Here is a 17,529-nt window from a genome sequence, read left to right on the forward strand (position 1 = left end):
GAATACAGCCTATCCATCACTAGAGATCGGCAGTGACATCACTGAGAATACAGCCTATCCATCACTAGAGATCGGCAGTGACATCACTGAGAATACAGCCTATCCATCACTAGAGATCAGCGGTGACATCACTGAGAATACAGCCTATCCATCACTAGAGATCAGCGGTGACATCACTGAGAATACAGCCTATACATCACTAGAGATCAGCAGTGACATCACTGAGAATACAGCCTATCCATCACTAGAGATCAGCGGTGACATCACTGAGAATACAGCCTATCCATCACTAGAGATCAGCAGTGACATCACTGAGAATACAGTCTATCCATCACTAGAGATCAGCGGTGACATCACTGAGAATACAGCCTATCCATCACTAGAGATCAGTGGTGACATCACTGAGAATACAGCCTATCCATCACTAGAGATCAGCGGTGACATCACTGAGAATACAGCCTATCCATCACTAGAGATCAGCGGTGACATCACTGAGAATACAGCCTATCCATCACTAGAGATCAGCAGTGACATCACTGAGAATACAACCTATCCATCACTAGAGATCAGCAGTGACATCACTGAGAATACAGCCTATCCATCACTAGAGATCAGCAGTGACATCACTGAGAATACAGCCTATCCATCACTAGAGATCAGCGGTGACATCACTGAGAATACAGCCTATCCATCACTAGAGATCAGCGGTGACATCACTGAGAATACAGCCTATCCATCACTAGAGATCAGCGGTGACATCACTGAGATTACAGCCTATCCATCACTAGAGATCAGCGGTGACATCACTGAGAATACAGCCTATCCATCACTAGAGATCAGCGGTGACATCACTGAGAATACAGCCTATCCATCACTAGAGATCAGCGGTGACATCACTGAGTATACAGCCTATCCATTCACTAGAGATCAGCGGTGACATCACTGAGAATACAGCCTATCCATCACTAGAGATCAGCAGTGACATCACTGAGAATACAGCCTATCCATCACTAGAGATCAGCGGTGACATCACTGAGAATACAGCCTATCCATCACTAGAGATCAGCGGTGACATCACTGAGAATACAGCCTATCCATCACTAGAGATCAGCGGTGACATCACTGAGAATACAGCCTATCCATCACTAGAGATCAGCGGTGACATCACTGAGAATACAGCCTATCCATCACTAGAGATCAGCGGTGACATCACTGAGAATACATCCTATCCATCACTAGAGATCAGCGGTGACATCACTGAGAATACAGCCTATCCATCACTAGAGATCAGCGGTGACATCACTGAGAATACAGCCTATCCATCACTAGAGATCAGCGGTGACATCACTGAGAATACAGCCTATCCATCACTAGAGATCAGCGGTGACATCACTAAGAATACAGCCTATCCATCACTAGAGATCAGCGGTGACATCACTGAGAATACATCCTATCCATCACTAGAGATCAGCGGTGACATCACTGAGAATACAGCCTATCCATTCACTAGAGATCAGTGGTGACATCACTAAGAATACAGCCTATCCATCACTAGAGATCAGCGGTGACATCACTGAGAATACAGCCTATCCATCACTAGAGATCAGCGGTGACATCACTGAGAATACAGTCTATCCATCACTAGAGATCAGCGGTGACATCACTGAGAATACAGCCTATCCATCACTAGAGATCAGCGGTGACATCACTGAGAATACAGCCTATCCATCACTAGAGATCAGCGGTGACATCACTGAGAATACAGCCTATCCATCACTAGAGATCAGCGGTGACATCACTGAGAATACAGCCTATCCATCACTAGAGATCAGCGGTGACATCACTGAGACTACATCCTATCCATCACTAGAGATCAGCAGTGACATCACTGAGAATACAGCCTATCCATCACTAGAGATCAGCGGTGACATCACTGAGAATACAGCCTATCCATCACTAGAGATCAGCGGTGACATCACTGAGAATACAGCCTATCCATCACTAGAGATCAGCGGTGACATCACTGAGAATACAGCCTATCCATCACTAGAGATCAGCGGTGACATCACTGAGAATACATCCTATCCATCACTAGAGATCAGCGGTGACATCACTGAGAATACAGCCTATCCATCACTAGAGATCAGCGGTGACATCACTGAGAATACATTCTATCCATCACTAGAGATCAGCGGTGACATCACTGAGAATACAGCCTATCCATTCACTAGAGATCAGCGGTGACATCACTGAGAATACATCCTATCCATCACTAGAGATCAGCGGTGACATCACTGAGAATACAGCCTATCCATCACTACAGATCAGCGGTGACATCACTGAGAATACATTCTATCCATCACTAGAGATCAGCGGTGACATCACTGAGAATACAGCCTATCCATTCACTAGAGATCAGCGGTGACATCACTGAGAATACATTCTATCCATCACTAGAGATCAGCGGTGACATCACTGAGAATACAGCCTATCCATCACTAGAGATCAGCGGTGACATCACTGAGAATACATCCTATCCATCACTAGAGATCAGCGGTGACATCACTGAGAATACAGCCTATCCATCACTAGAGATCAGCGGTGACATCATAGAAGACATTTCTGGTCACGGTATTTTCCTGGTGAGCAGACACATACCTGTTTAGGCTTCTAGATAAACCTGTTTTGTCCATAACAATATCCTGTCTGACTGGGTCAGCACAAACCGGGATGGGATGTTACTGACTAAACGCGTAAAGTGGCATAAACCCAATGTGACCACAAAACCATAAGGTCACCAGAGGTGAGAAATCACCTGAACTCACATTCTATCATTACACAATGTAACAATACGAACACAATGTGATGTGTAATGTAAACAGAGGCAAAGAATAGGAACAAAACGTGATAGAAACAAAAAGGTAAAAGCAACTGCTCATCTCCAGCAAAAGTTAAAAAGTACAGTTTTATATATACTACCCAGTAAGGAGGCAGCATTATAGTAGTTATATTCTTGTATATATAGGAGCAGTATTATAGTAGTTATATTCTTGTATATAGGAGCAGTATTATAGTAGTTATATTCTTGTATATAGGAGCAGTATTATAGTAGATATATTCTTGTATATAGGAGCAGTATTATAGTAGTTATATTCTTGTATATAGGAGCAGTATTATAGTAATTATATTCTTGTATATAGGAGGCAGTATTGTAGGAGTTATATTCTTGTATATAGGGGGCAGTATTATAGTAGTTATATTCTTGTATATATAGGAGCAGTATTATAGTAGTTATATTCTTGTATATAGGAGGCAGTATTATAGTAGTTATATTCTTGTATATAGGAGCAGTATTATAGTAGTTATATTATTGTATATAGGAGCAGTATTATAGTAGTTATATTCTTGTATATAGGAGCAGTATTATAGTAGATATATTCTTGTATATAGGAGCAGTATTATAGTAGTTATATTCTTGTATATAGGGGCAGTATTATAGTAGTTATATTCTTGTATATAGGAGCAGTATTATAGTAGTTATATTCTTGTATATTGGAGCAGTATTATAGTAGTTATATTCTTGTATATAGGAGCAGTATTATAGTAGTTATATTCTTGTATATAGGGGGCAATATTATAGTAGTTATATTCTTGTATATAAGAGGCAGTATTATAGTAGTTATATTCTTGTATATAAGAGGCAGTATTATAGTAGTTATATTTTTGTATATAGGAGCAGTATTATAGTAGATATATTCTTGTATATAGGAGCAGTATTATAGTAGTTATATTCTTGTATATAGGAGCAGTATTATAGTAGTTATATTCTTGTATATAGGAGCAGTATTATAGTAGTTATATTCTTGTATATAGGGGGAAGTATTATAGTAGTTATATTCTTGTATATATAGGAGCAGTATTATAGTAGTTATATTCTTGTATATAGGGGTAGTATTATAGGAGTTATATTCTTGTATATAGGAGGCAGTATTATAGTAGTTATATTCTTGTATATAGTGGCAGTATTATTGTAGTTATATTCTTGTATATAGTGGCAGTATTATTGTAGTTATTCTTGTATAGGGGCAGTATTATAGTAGTTATATTCTTGTATATAGGAGCAGTATTATAGTAGTTATATTCTTGTATATAGGAGGCAGTATTATAGTAGTTATATTCTTGTATATAGGAGGCAGTCTTATAGTAGTTATATTCTTGTATATACGAGGCAGTATTATAGTAGTTATATTCTTGTATATAGGAGCAGTATTATAGTAGTATATAGGAGGCAGTATTATAGTAGATATATTCTTGTATATAGGAGGCAGTCTTATAGTAGTTATATTCTTGTATATACGAGGCAGTATTATAGTAGTTATATTCTTGTATATAGGAGCAGTATTATAGTAGTTATATTCTTGTATATAGGGGCAGTATTATAGTAGTTATATTCTTGTATATAGGGAGCAGTATTATAGTAGTTATATTCTTGTATATAGTGGCAGTATTATAGTAGTTATATTCTTGTATATAGGAGCAGTATTATAGTAGTTATATTCTTGTATATAGGAGCAGTATTATAGTAGTTATATTCTTGTATATAGGATCAGTATTATAGTAGTTATATTCTTGTATATAGGAGCAGTATTATAGTAGTTATCTTGCATATTTAGGGCAATACAATATTAGGTATATTTTTATAAGGGGCATTATTATATCTGAATACAACACTCTTATGCAGTATAATCATTTGGTCAGAAAACTGAATGCGATGAGAACCGTATCACTACCCAAATGTTATTACACAGAGACAGACTGCTGACCCCCTGACCATTACACATGGCGCCAATGATGCCATCTCACCACGCTGACTACTGAACACAGCGGTACAATCCCCACCACCTGAGCTCCATTGTACTCCCATAATGTTGACTCATCCGTCACAAAGCTGCTCTTTATGTCGCTATATACACTGGGCTTTCTGTCTACTTGTCTGAGCAACAAAGACTCACGAGAGAGTCGGGCAGAACAGGTTCCCCTCCGCACTGATCCCAGGGGCTGACACAATGCCACCAAATAATCTGAGTAATCCCACTCTGACCGGCCCTGGGGATGTAGGAGCGGGGCCCTAATTTGTAGCTGCAAAGAAAGTCACCATATACGAGTCAGGACACATGTATACCGTATAGTCAGGACAGAATACACCGTAACATGATGACATTGTATCCCCTCATGGACTTCCACTTGGTACAGGGGAAGGTTTAGATTACAGCTTGAAAAATTTGTTATCAATCTCAACGCCAACAAAAAAGTGAGGAGCCAGGATGCAGCAAAGTGCGTACGTCATTATTCTCCCCTCATCGCCCCGTGTCACAGCCATATATGTCCCCTCATCTCCCCATATCAGTCATTACTGTCCCCTCATCTCCCCATGTCACAGCCATATATGTCCCCTCATCTCCTCGTGTCACAGTCATTACTGTCCCCTCATCTCCCCGTGTCACAGTCATTATTGTCCCCTCATCTCCCCATGTCACAGCCATATATGTTCCCTCATCTCCTCGTGTCAGTCATTACTGTCCCCTCATCTCCCCGTGTCACAGTCATTATTGTCCCCTCATCGCCCCATGTCACAGTCATATATGTCCCCTCATCGCCCCATGTCACAGTCATATATGTCCCCTCATCTCCCCATGTCACAGCCATATATGTCCCCTCATCTCCCCATGTCAGTCATATATGTCCCCTCATCTCCCCATGTCACAGTCATATATGTCCCCTCATCTCCCCATGTCACAGCCATATATGTCCCCTCATCTCCCCATGTCACAGCCATATATGTCCCCTCATCTCCCCATGTCACAATCATTACTGTCCCCTCATCTCCCCATGTCAGTCATTACTGTCCCCTCATCTCCCCATGTCACAGTCATTATTGTCCCCTCATCTCCCCATGTCACAGCCATATATGTCCCCTCATCTCCCCGTGTCAGTCATTACTGTCCCCTCATCGCTCCATGTCACAGTCATTACTGTCCCCTCATCTCCCCATGTCACAGCCATATATGTCCCCTCATCTCCCCATGTCACAGCCATATATGTCCCCTCATCTCCCCATGTCACAGCCATATATGTTCCCTCATCTCCCCATGTCACAGTCATTACTGTCCCTCATGTCTCCCTGTGTCACAGTCATTATTGTCCCCTCATCTCCCCATGTCACAGCCATATATGTCCCCTCATCTCCCCGTGTCACAGTCATTACTGTCCCCTCATCACCCCATGTCAGAGTCATATATGTCCCCTCATCTCCCCATGTCACAGCCATATATGTCCCCTCATCTCCCCATGTCACAGTCATTACCGTCCCCTCATCTCCCCGTGTCACAGCCATATATGTCCCCTCATCTCCCCATGTCACAGTCATATATGTTCCCTCATCTCCCCATGTCACAGTCATTACTGTCCCCTCATCTCCCCGTGTCACAGCCATATATGTTCCCTCATCTCCCCATGTCACAGTCATATATGTCCCCTCATCTCCCCATGTCACAGTCATATATGTTCCCTCATCTCCCCATGTCACAGTCATTACTGTCCCCTCATCTCCCCGTGTCACAGCCATATATGTCCCCTCATCTCCCCGTGTCACAGCCATATATGTCCCCTCATTTCCCCATGTCACAGTCATTACTGTCCCCTCATCTCCCCATGTCACAGCCATATATGTCCCCTCATCTCCCCATGTCACAGTCATATATGTTCCCTCATCTCCCCATGTCACAGCAATATATGTTCCCTCATCTCCCCATGTCACAGTCATATATGTCCCCTCATCTCCCCATGTCACAGTCATATATGTCCCCTCATCTCCCCATGTCACAGCCATATATGTCCCCTCATCTCCCCATATCACAGTCATATATGTCCCCTCATCTCCCCATGTCACAATCATTACTGTCCCCTCATCTCCCCATGTCACAGTCATTACTGTCCCCTCATCTCCCCATGTCACAGCCATATATGTCCCCTCATCTCTCCATGTCACAATCATTACTGTCCCCTCATCTCCCCGTGTCACAGTCATATATGTCCCCTCATCTCCCCATGTCACAGCCATATATGTCCCCTCATCTCCCCATGTCACAATCATTACTGTCCCCTCATCTCCCCATGTCACAGCCATATATGTCCCCTCATCTCTCCATGTCACAATCATTACTGTCCCCTCATCTCCCCGTGTCAGTCATTAGTGTCCCCTCATCTCTCCATGTCACAATCATTACTGTCCCCTCATCTCCCCGTGTCAGTCATTAGTGTCCCCTCATCTCTCCATGTCACAGCCATAAGTGTCCCTCATGTCTCCCTGTGTCACAGTCATTATTGTCCCCTCATCTCCCCATGTCACAGCCATATATGTCCCCTCATCTTCCCCTGTGTCACAGTCATTAGTGTCCCCCAACGTTAAGCAGCCGTTATCTTCGGTTGGAGGTCTCTTGATCAGCAGGGGATGTCACATGACCACTGCAGTCTATCAGCAGCCCCGGTGGTCACACTATATACACCTGACGTCCGCTGCTCATGTCCCACCGGAGCACGGACCAGAGGAAGAGTAAGGAATCAACACAGGAGCGAAGAGAGAGTTAAGTAAAACAGTTTGGGGGAGATTTATCAAAACCTGTCCAGAGGAAAAGTTGCTGAGTTGCCCATAACAACCAATCAGATCACTTCTTTCATTTAAAAAAAAAGGCCTCTGAAATGTGAAAGAACAGATCTGATTGGTTGCTATAGGAAACCCAGCAGATTTGGTGGATGGACGAACCCTATTGGAAAAGGCAGAGAAAAAACACCTAACCACGAAGACACCCAGAGAGTTGCCCACCCAACGACCCCCGACTGAGGAGCGGGTCAGCCTCGGTATTTAGTGATGGCTCCTTGTCACATTCTCTAATGACAGAGTTTTTATTGTTACCTCTACTCTCTCTTATACCGCGTTCTCAGACCGCACGGCCCTAGCCATCCATCTGTTTGGTAAGAAACCTGATCAATCTCTATTTTTTGGGCGCTGCTCTTCTTCCGTATCACTTGCCGTTGCTTTTATGTTGGTTTGGCAGTCACTTTGTTCCCTTGATCTGCTCAGCACCAGATAACCGCGCCCGGGGCTTGTTGTTTAATACATTAGGAAGTGATTTAGGAACAGTTAAGCCAAGTCAGAAAGAGTATACAAATATAATGCAATCCAATGGCCGAGCCAAAAAAGCTTTAAACTTGGTGCAGAGTAACTGGAGCGGAACAGATGCAATAGTCTGCTCTGAGGAAGCGACAAAGTCCACACAGGACATAGCATCGGGGCAGATATAGCGGTCTATACCGTATTTTTCGCCGTATAAGACGCACTTTTTCATCCCCAAAAACTGGGGGGAAAAAGTCGGTGCGTCTTATACGGCGAATACACCCCTATCGCGGCGGTCCCTGCGGCCATCAACGGCCGGGACCCGCGGCTAATACAGGACATCACCGATTGTGGTGATGCCCTGTATTAACCCTTTAGACATGGCGATCAAAGATGACCGCCGCGTCTGAAGGGAAAGTGACACTAACCCGGCTGTTCGGGACTGCCGCGATTTCACAGCAGCGGTCCCGAACAGCCCGACTGAATAGCCAGGTTAGTGCTTACAAGACACCGGGAGGGACCTTACCTGCCTCCTCGGTGTCTTCTCCGTTCAGGGATCCCCTGTATGGCCGGCGCTCTCCTTCCTCGTCATCACGTTGTCGCGTACCTGCGTCGGCGTGCGTAACGACGTGATGGCGGCCACGGAGAGCGAGGATACCCGGCCTGCAGCAGAGACGTTCCGGAGCGACGGGGACACGGCGACAGCGATGGAGCGACATCCAGGGCAGCGGTGATGGGTCCGGAGCGGCGTGGACATGTGAGTATTACCTCCTATGCAGTGGTCTTCAATCTGCGGACCTCCAGATGTTGCAAAACTACAACTTCCAGCATGCCCGGACAGCCAACGGCTGTCCGGGCATGCTGGGAGTTGTAGTTTTGCAACATCTGGAGGTCCGTAGGTTGAAGACCACTATTGGGTTCAAAATCTTTATTTTTTTAGATTTTGCACATTTAAATTGGGTGCGTCTTATACGCCGGTGCGTCCTATAGGGCGAAAAATACGGTATATATATCAATCAGGGGTGTGGAAATAAAAAACTACTTTTCCACAGGACTAAAACGGAGCAAAATCTACTTGTACCTCATGACGATCCACTTGTCCGCTTTTACACTCATTTTTTCCTCCTCGCCCTATAATAGCCTTAACTACCTACTATAATGATACTTTTTAATTTTTCAATAACATTCTCCAAAGCAAATATATATATATATATATAAAATTGGTGAAGTGAAATTGAAATAGTAAAAGATAATTATGCACGTTTGGTGGTTTTCTTTTCAACGCCATTTACCTTGTGGTTGAGATAACATGATATTTTGATACTTTAGGTCGCCTGATTACAGCAATACCAGATTTGTATAGTTTCCGTCATGTTACTAATTTTTAAAAAATTCAGAATTTTTTTAATTGCCATTTGTTTGACCCCTGTAGCTTCCCCCCCCCCCCCTGCATACCAGGCTGTATTAGGGCTCATTTTTTGCGCCATAATCAGTTTTTTTGTATTGGTACCATTCTGGTATTGATCTGACTTTTTAATTGCTTTTCAACTTTTTTTTTTTTTCAGGGATATTATTAAAATTGCAATTCTGTGGTTTGGTATTTTTTTTTTACATTTACGTCATTTACTGTATGGGATACATAATGTTATATTTTAATATTTCGACAATTACACACGCAGCGATACTAAATATGTTTATTATTATCATGTTTACATGTTTTTAAATAGTTTGGGGGCCTACAGCTATATTTGGGAGCACAGAGGAGACTTAACTTTATGGGGATGCTAAGTGGGTAAATAGGGTAAATTGGGTTTGTAAATAGGAGGGTATTGTACTGCAGAAAGAAGCCTAAAATGTTTCTTTGACTTGTTCTGTGGAGACGTCTTGTATGGGAGAAATATTAATGGAATTCTAGGCCAGATAGAGAAGAAAAGTAAACAAATCCAGTAAGAGAAGACGTCCCTGTAAATCGGGGACTGGGGAGATAGGGAGAGGAACAGGGGCCTGTTATAGAGGAAACTAAAGCATATGAAAAATACTATAATCATTACAAAATGTCTCTAATATGGGGGTACAATTTTTTGGGGATGGGCTGTCAAGGGGTACTCAGGCAAAAAAGGTTGAGAACCACTGCTTTAGACGCCGCTGTCAGCTTTGACAGCGACGATCTAAAGGGTTAACAACCAGCCTCGGCGATCGCTGCATCCTGGCTATTAGCGGTGGCACCCGGCTACTGAGAACAGCTGAGGGCTGCAGAGTCCGGAGCGGGCACGAGTCCGGAGCCACTCCATAAATTCACCTGCCCGGCGCCCGGAACTGCATGTCCCGGGCATCGGGCGATAGGAATTCCACATCCCTCATATATATAACATGGAGACTGAGGTGGGATACACATAAACACACTTCATAGTTGCACCACTTATCTTACCCTGCATGTAGGACTCAATCCTCCGAATGAGTTCATAGGACTTAGAGCGGTCCAGCAATGTGCGGATAGCTGGCAGAGGGTCCAAGATGATGGTCTCAGGGTGGGCATCAATATATTCCTAGAAACAATGAAAATAAAGAAAATTCCATCCGTTTGTGTTCATTTCTATAAGAGAATGTCGCCAAAACGTCAGAACCCAAACATTTCAGATCAATGTCCTGTACAGAGGTATAAGAAAAAAACAGAAAGCCATCAGAAAAGTCACATCAGGAAAGAAGAAACTCAAAAATCTTTTTTGAAATAGCTAAAAAAAAAAAAAATCCTATAATACTGCCCCTAAGTTAAAAAAATTAGAACTACTATAATACTGCTCCTATATACAAGAATATAACTACTATAATACTGCTCCTATATACAAGAATATAATTACTATAATACTGCTTCCAATATACAAGAATATAACTACTATAATACTGCTCCTATATACAAGAATATAACTACTATAATACTGCCTCCTATATACAAGAATATAACTACTATCATACTGCCCCTATATACAAGAATAAAACTACTATAATACTGCTCCTATATACAAGAATATAACTACTATAATACTACTCCTATATACAAGAATATAACTACTATAATACTGCTCCTATATACAAGAATATAACTACTATAATACTGCTCCTATATACAAGAATATAACTACTATAATACTGCTCCTATATACAAGAATATAACTACTATAATACTGCTCCTAAATATAAGAATATAATTACTATAATACTGCTCCTATATACAAGAATATAACTACTATAATACTGCTCCTATATACAAGAATATAACTACTATAATACTGCTCCTATATACAAGAATATAACTACTATAATACTGCTCCTATATACAAGAATATAACTACTATAATACTGCCTCCTATGTACAAGAATATAACTGCTATAATACTGCTCCTATATACAGGAATATAACTACTATAATACTGACCCTATATACAAGAATATAACTACTATAATACTGCCCCTATATACAAGAATATAACTACTATAATACTGCTCCTATATACAAGAATATAACTACTATAATACTGCTCCTATATACAAGAATATAACTACTATAATACTGCTCCTATATACAAGAATATAACTACTATAATACTGCCTCCTATATACAAGAATATAACTACTATAATACTGCTCCTATATACAAGAATATAACTACTATAATACTGCCCCTATATACAAGAATATAACTACTATAATACTGCTCCTATATACAAGAATATAACTACTATAATACTGCCTCCTATATACAAGAATATAACTACTATAATACTGCTCCTATATACAAGAATATAACTACTATAATCCTGCCTCCTATATACAAGAATATAACTACTATAATACTGCCTCCTATATACAAGAATATAACTACTATAATACTGCCTCCTATATACAAGAATATAACTACTATAATACTGCTCCTATATACAAGAATATAACTACTATAATACTGCTCCTATATATAAGAATATAACTACTATAATACTGCCTCCTATATACAAGAATATAACTACTATAATACTGCTCCTATATACAAGAATATAACTACTATAATACTGCTCCTATATACAAGAATATAACTACTATAATCCTGCCTCCTATATACAAGAATATAACTACTATAATACTGCTCCTATATACAAGAATATAACTACTATAATACCGCCTCCTATATACAAGAATATAACTACTATAATACTGCCTCCTATATACAAGAATATAACTACTATAATACTGCTCCTATATACAATATAACCACTATAATACTGATCCTATATACAAGAATATAACTACTATAATACTGCTCCTATATACAAGAATATAACTACTATAATACTGCTCCTATATACAAGAATATAACTACTATAATACTGCCTCCTATATACAAGAATATAACTACTATAATACTGCCCCCTATATACAAGAATATAACTACTATAATACTGCCCCCTATATACAAGAATATAACTACTATAATACTGCTCCTATATACAAGAATATAACTACTATAATACTGCTCCTATATACAAGAATATAACTACTATAATACTGCCCCCTATATACAAGAATATAACTCCTATAATACTGCCCCCTAAATACAAGAATATAACTCCTATAATACTGCCTCCTATATACAAGAATATAACTACTATAATACTGCCCCCTATATACAAGAATATAACTCCTATAATACTGCCTCCTATATACAAGAATATAACTACTAAAAAACTGCTCCTATATACAAGAATATAACTACTATAATACTGCTCCTATATACAAGAATATAACTACTATAATACTGCCTCCTATATACAAGAATATATCTACTATAATACTGCCTCCTATATACAATATAACTACTATAATACTGCTCCTATATACAAGAGTATAACTACTATAATACTGCTCCTATATACAAGAGTATAACTACTATTATACTGCTCCTATGTACAAGAATATAACTACTATAATACTGCTCTATATACAAGAATATAACTACTATAATACTGCTCCTATATACAAGAATATAACTACTATAATACTGCTCTATATACAAGAATATAACTACTATAATACTGCTCCTATATACAAGAATATAACTACTATAATACTGCTCCTATATACAAGCATATAACTACTATAATACTGCTCCTATATACAAGAATATATCTACTATAATACTGCCTCCTATGTACAAGAATATAACTGCTATAATACTGCTCCTATATACAAGAATATAACTACTATAATACTGCTCCTATATACAAGAATATATCTACTATAATACTGCCTCCTATATACAAGAATATAACTACTATAATACTGCTCCTATATACAAGAATATAACTACTATAATACTGCTCCTATATACAAGAATATAACTACTATAATACTGCTCCTATATACAAGAGTATAACTACTATTATACTGCTCCTATGTACAAGAATATAACTACTATAATACTGCTCTATATACAAGAATATAACTACTATAATACTGCTCCTATATACAAGAATATAACTACTATAATACTGCTCTATATACAAGAATATAACTACTATAATACTGCTCCTATATACAAGAATATAACTACTATAATACTGCTCCTATATACAAGAATATAACTACTATAATACTGCTCCTATATACAAGAATATAACTACTATAATACTGCTCCTATATACAAGAATATAACTACTATAATACTGCCTCCTATGTACAAGAATATAACTGCTATAATACTGCTCCTATATACAGGAATATAACTACTATAATACTGACCCTATATACAAGAATATAACTACTATAATACTGCCCCTATATACAAGAATATAACTACTATAATACTGCTCCTATATACAAGAATATAACTACTATAATACTGCTCCTATATACAAGAATATAACTACTATAATACTGCTCCTATATACAAGAATATAACTACTATAATACTGCCTCCTATATACAAGAATATAACTACTATAATACTGCTCCTATATACAAGAATATAACTACTATAATACTGCCCCTATATACAAGAATATAACTACTATAATACTGCTCCTATATACAAGAATATAACTACTATAATACTGCTCCTATATACAAGAATATAACTACTATAATACTGCTCCTATATACAAGAATATAACTACTATAATACTGCCTCCTATATACAAGAATATAACTACTATAATACTGCTCCTATATACAAGAATATAACTACTATAATCCTGCCTCCTATATACAAGAATATAACTACTATAATACTGCCTCCTATATACAAGAATATAACTACTATAATACTGCCTCCTATATACAAGAATATAACTACTATAATACTGCTCCTATATACAAGAATATAACTACTATAATACTGCTCCTATATATAAGAATATAACTACTATAATACTGCCTCCTATATACAAGAATATAACTACTATAATACTGCTCCTATATACAAGAATATAACTACTATAATACTGCTCCTATATACAAGAATATAACTACTATAATCCTGCCTCCTATATACAAGAATATAACTACTATAATACTGCTCCTATATACAAGAATATAACTACTATAATCCTGCCACTCTGTATATATCTATTAACACTCTGGTTCTGTATATAAGTGCCATCTCACTGTATAGTTTTTTTTACAGTCACGTCTTCTTATAATGTGATACAATTATATTTTTTGCTGTATTTGTCGCAGTCACCTCCAGTACAGTAGAGAGGAGACTGGACGCAGCAGCAGGTGATCCGTTTACTTTAATCCACGGTGAGGAATATAGGTCAGGGGTTTGAGAAGCTGATCCAAGTAAAGGACATAACACAGGAAGCTGAACACCTCCCAGGAGAGCAGGGGTTAACAGTTACTGAATACAGAAGACGCTGTTATTACGATCACGTCCTGGCCCATATACACATACAGCCTGGTCATATATACATTAGGGGGAAGTCATGTGACTGCAATATTTACTAAAGGTGTCATATCATCCTAACTTTACTGGTCCCTTCTGTTCAATTAGGCTTTTTAGTGCTTTTTTTTTATACACTTTTTCCATTCATATATAAAAAGAAGAATTTACAACCTATAAACTTTGAGAAGTGACATTAAGAACGCAGCGCGGCGTCTCGGACAGTAAAGCGGCTTTAGCCGAGGTTTGATGTGGATAAGGTGCTGCAGAACAACTTAATACACTGCAGATTATTGCAGCACCTGCTGTAATCATTTCCGGTCTGCTCCTCTGCCTATGGAATTACTCAGCACAAAGCAGCATGCTGCATAAACCTCATCCTTCTCTAAATGTCATAATAAAGATATATATGTATACAGCAGGGAAATGGTGATGGAAGGCTGGAGGAGCAGGTCAGAGGTGAAGACTTCACTCAGGGGGCAGAGCTAGGGTTCAGAGACAAGATGTAATGGCTGTCCAGGCATGCTGGGAGTTTTAGTTCTGCAACACCTGGAGGATCGCAGTTTAGAAACCACTGTTCTAAGCAACAATTGGATCAAAACTGAGCACCTGGTAAGAAATCATCCGAGACAGTTCAGGAGAGGAGCAATAAGGGCTGAAGACTGAGCAGTCAGGCAGCTCTTCTGATGGATTTCAGTGTGGACGCAGCAGCCTGAACTACATGTGAACCTGCGGCTGTAAAGGAGAAACTTAGCGACATCTATAATAAAGACCTACAGGGAAAGGATTTTATACCATGTGAAAGAGAAGTGTAATGCAATAATAACAAATGACATTCAGAAAGGTGTCCATGGCCTCCGACTCCACCGGTCACATGACAAACTTTAGTAGCAGGATAGAAGGAAGGATTCTCACTGAATACAGCTGGAGAGCCGTTACTATGTGTCAGTGGAGCATAGTATTTCCCAGTAGAGCGGGGTTTGGTTTCCATCAGTAGTTGATGTAACCGCACGGAAACTGCAGACCTCTGGAGCCGGCGAAATATCTGTCCATGGGGGGGGGGGGGGGGGGACTCCGCTCCCTGCAGTTGTTTGTTTCTCTATGGCGCCCCCTTTAGTACAATCAGGGTACACAGGCTATACTATATACTTTGGAAATATGAATCACCACATGGCTACAGAAACATTAGGGGAAGATCCAAGGTGGGGAATCAATAAAGAGACGGAATACAATCTCTATATATTACATCATATGTGATGATATCATCCGCTCCTCTTATAACGCTCCAGTACTGATATAACCTCTATATATTACATCATATGTGATGATATCAGCCGCTCCTCTTATAACGCTCCAGTACTGATATAATCTCTATATATTACATCATATGTGATATCAGCCGCTCCTCTTATAACGCTCCAGTACTGATATAACCTCTATATATTACATCATATGTGATATCAGCCGCTCCTCTTATAACACTCCAGTACTGATATAATCTCTATATATTACATCATATGTGAGTGATATCAGCCGCTCCTCTTATAACGCTCCAGTACTGATATAACCTCTATATTACATCATATGTGATGATATCAGCCGCTCCTCTTATAACACTCCAGTACTGATATAACCTCTATATATTACATCATATGTGAGTGATATCAGCCGCTCCTCTTATAACGCTCCAGTACTGATATAACCTCTATATTACATCATATGTGATGATATCAGCCGCTCCTCTTATAACGCTCCAGTACTGATATAACCTCTATATATTACATCATATGTGATATCAGCCGCTCCTCTTATAACACTCCAGTACTGATATAATCTCTATATATTACATCATATGTGATGATATCAGCCGCTCCTCTTATAACGCTCCAGTACTGATATAACCTCTATATATTACATCATATGTGATGATATCAGCCGCTCCTCTTATAACGCTCCAGTACTGATATAACCTCTATATTACATCATATGTGATGATATCAGCCGCTCCTCTTATAACGCTCCAGTACTGATATAATCTCTATATATTACATCATATGTGATATCAGCCGCTCCTCTTATAACGCTCCAGTACTGATATAACCTCTATATATTACATCATATGTGATGATATCAGCCGCTCCTCTTATAACACTCCAGTACTGATATAATCTCTATATATTACATCATATGTGATATCAGCCGCTCCTCTTATAACGCTCCAGTACTGATATAATCTCTATATATTACATCATATGTGATGATATCAGCCGCTCCTCTTATAACGCTCCAGTACTGATATAATCTCTATATATTACATCATATGTGATATCAGCCGCTCCTCTTATAACACTCCAGTACTGATATAATCTCTATATATTACATCATATGTGATGATATCATCCGCTCCTCTTATAACGCTCCAGTA

At 39.2% G+C, this 17,529-nt stretch overlaps 1 protein-coding gene across 2 annotated transcripts in view; it reads right to left on the reverse strand.

The window, feature by feature from the left end:
- ITPK1 (inositol-tetrakisphosphate 1-kinase) overlaps positions 1 to 17,529 on the reverse strand; it is a gene marked incomplete in the record, with an annotated part of 91,033 nt that overhangs the window by 27,682 nt on the left and 45,822 nt on the right. For both annotated transcript variants that reach the window (XM_056545752.1, XM_056545751.1), the window contains 1 exon segment: positions 10,602 to 10,719. In XM_056545752.1, the coding sequence (XP_056401727.1) occupies positions 10,602 to 10,719 (118 nt within the window).

This window comes from Hyla sarda, chromosome 11, assembly GCF_029499605.1.
Source record: "Hyla sarda isolate aHylSar1 chromosome 11, aHylSar1.hap1, whole genome shotgun sequence".
Lineage (NCBI taxonomy): Eukaryota > Metazoa > Chordata > Amphibia > Anura > Hylidae > Hyla > Hyla sarda.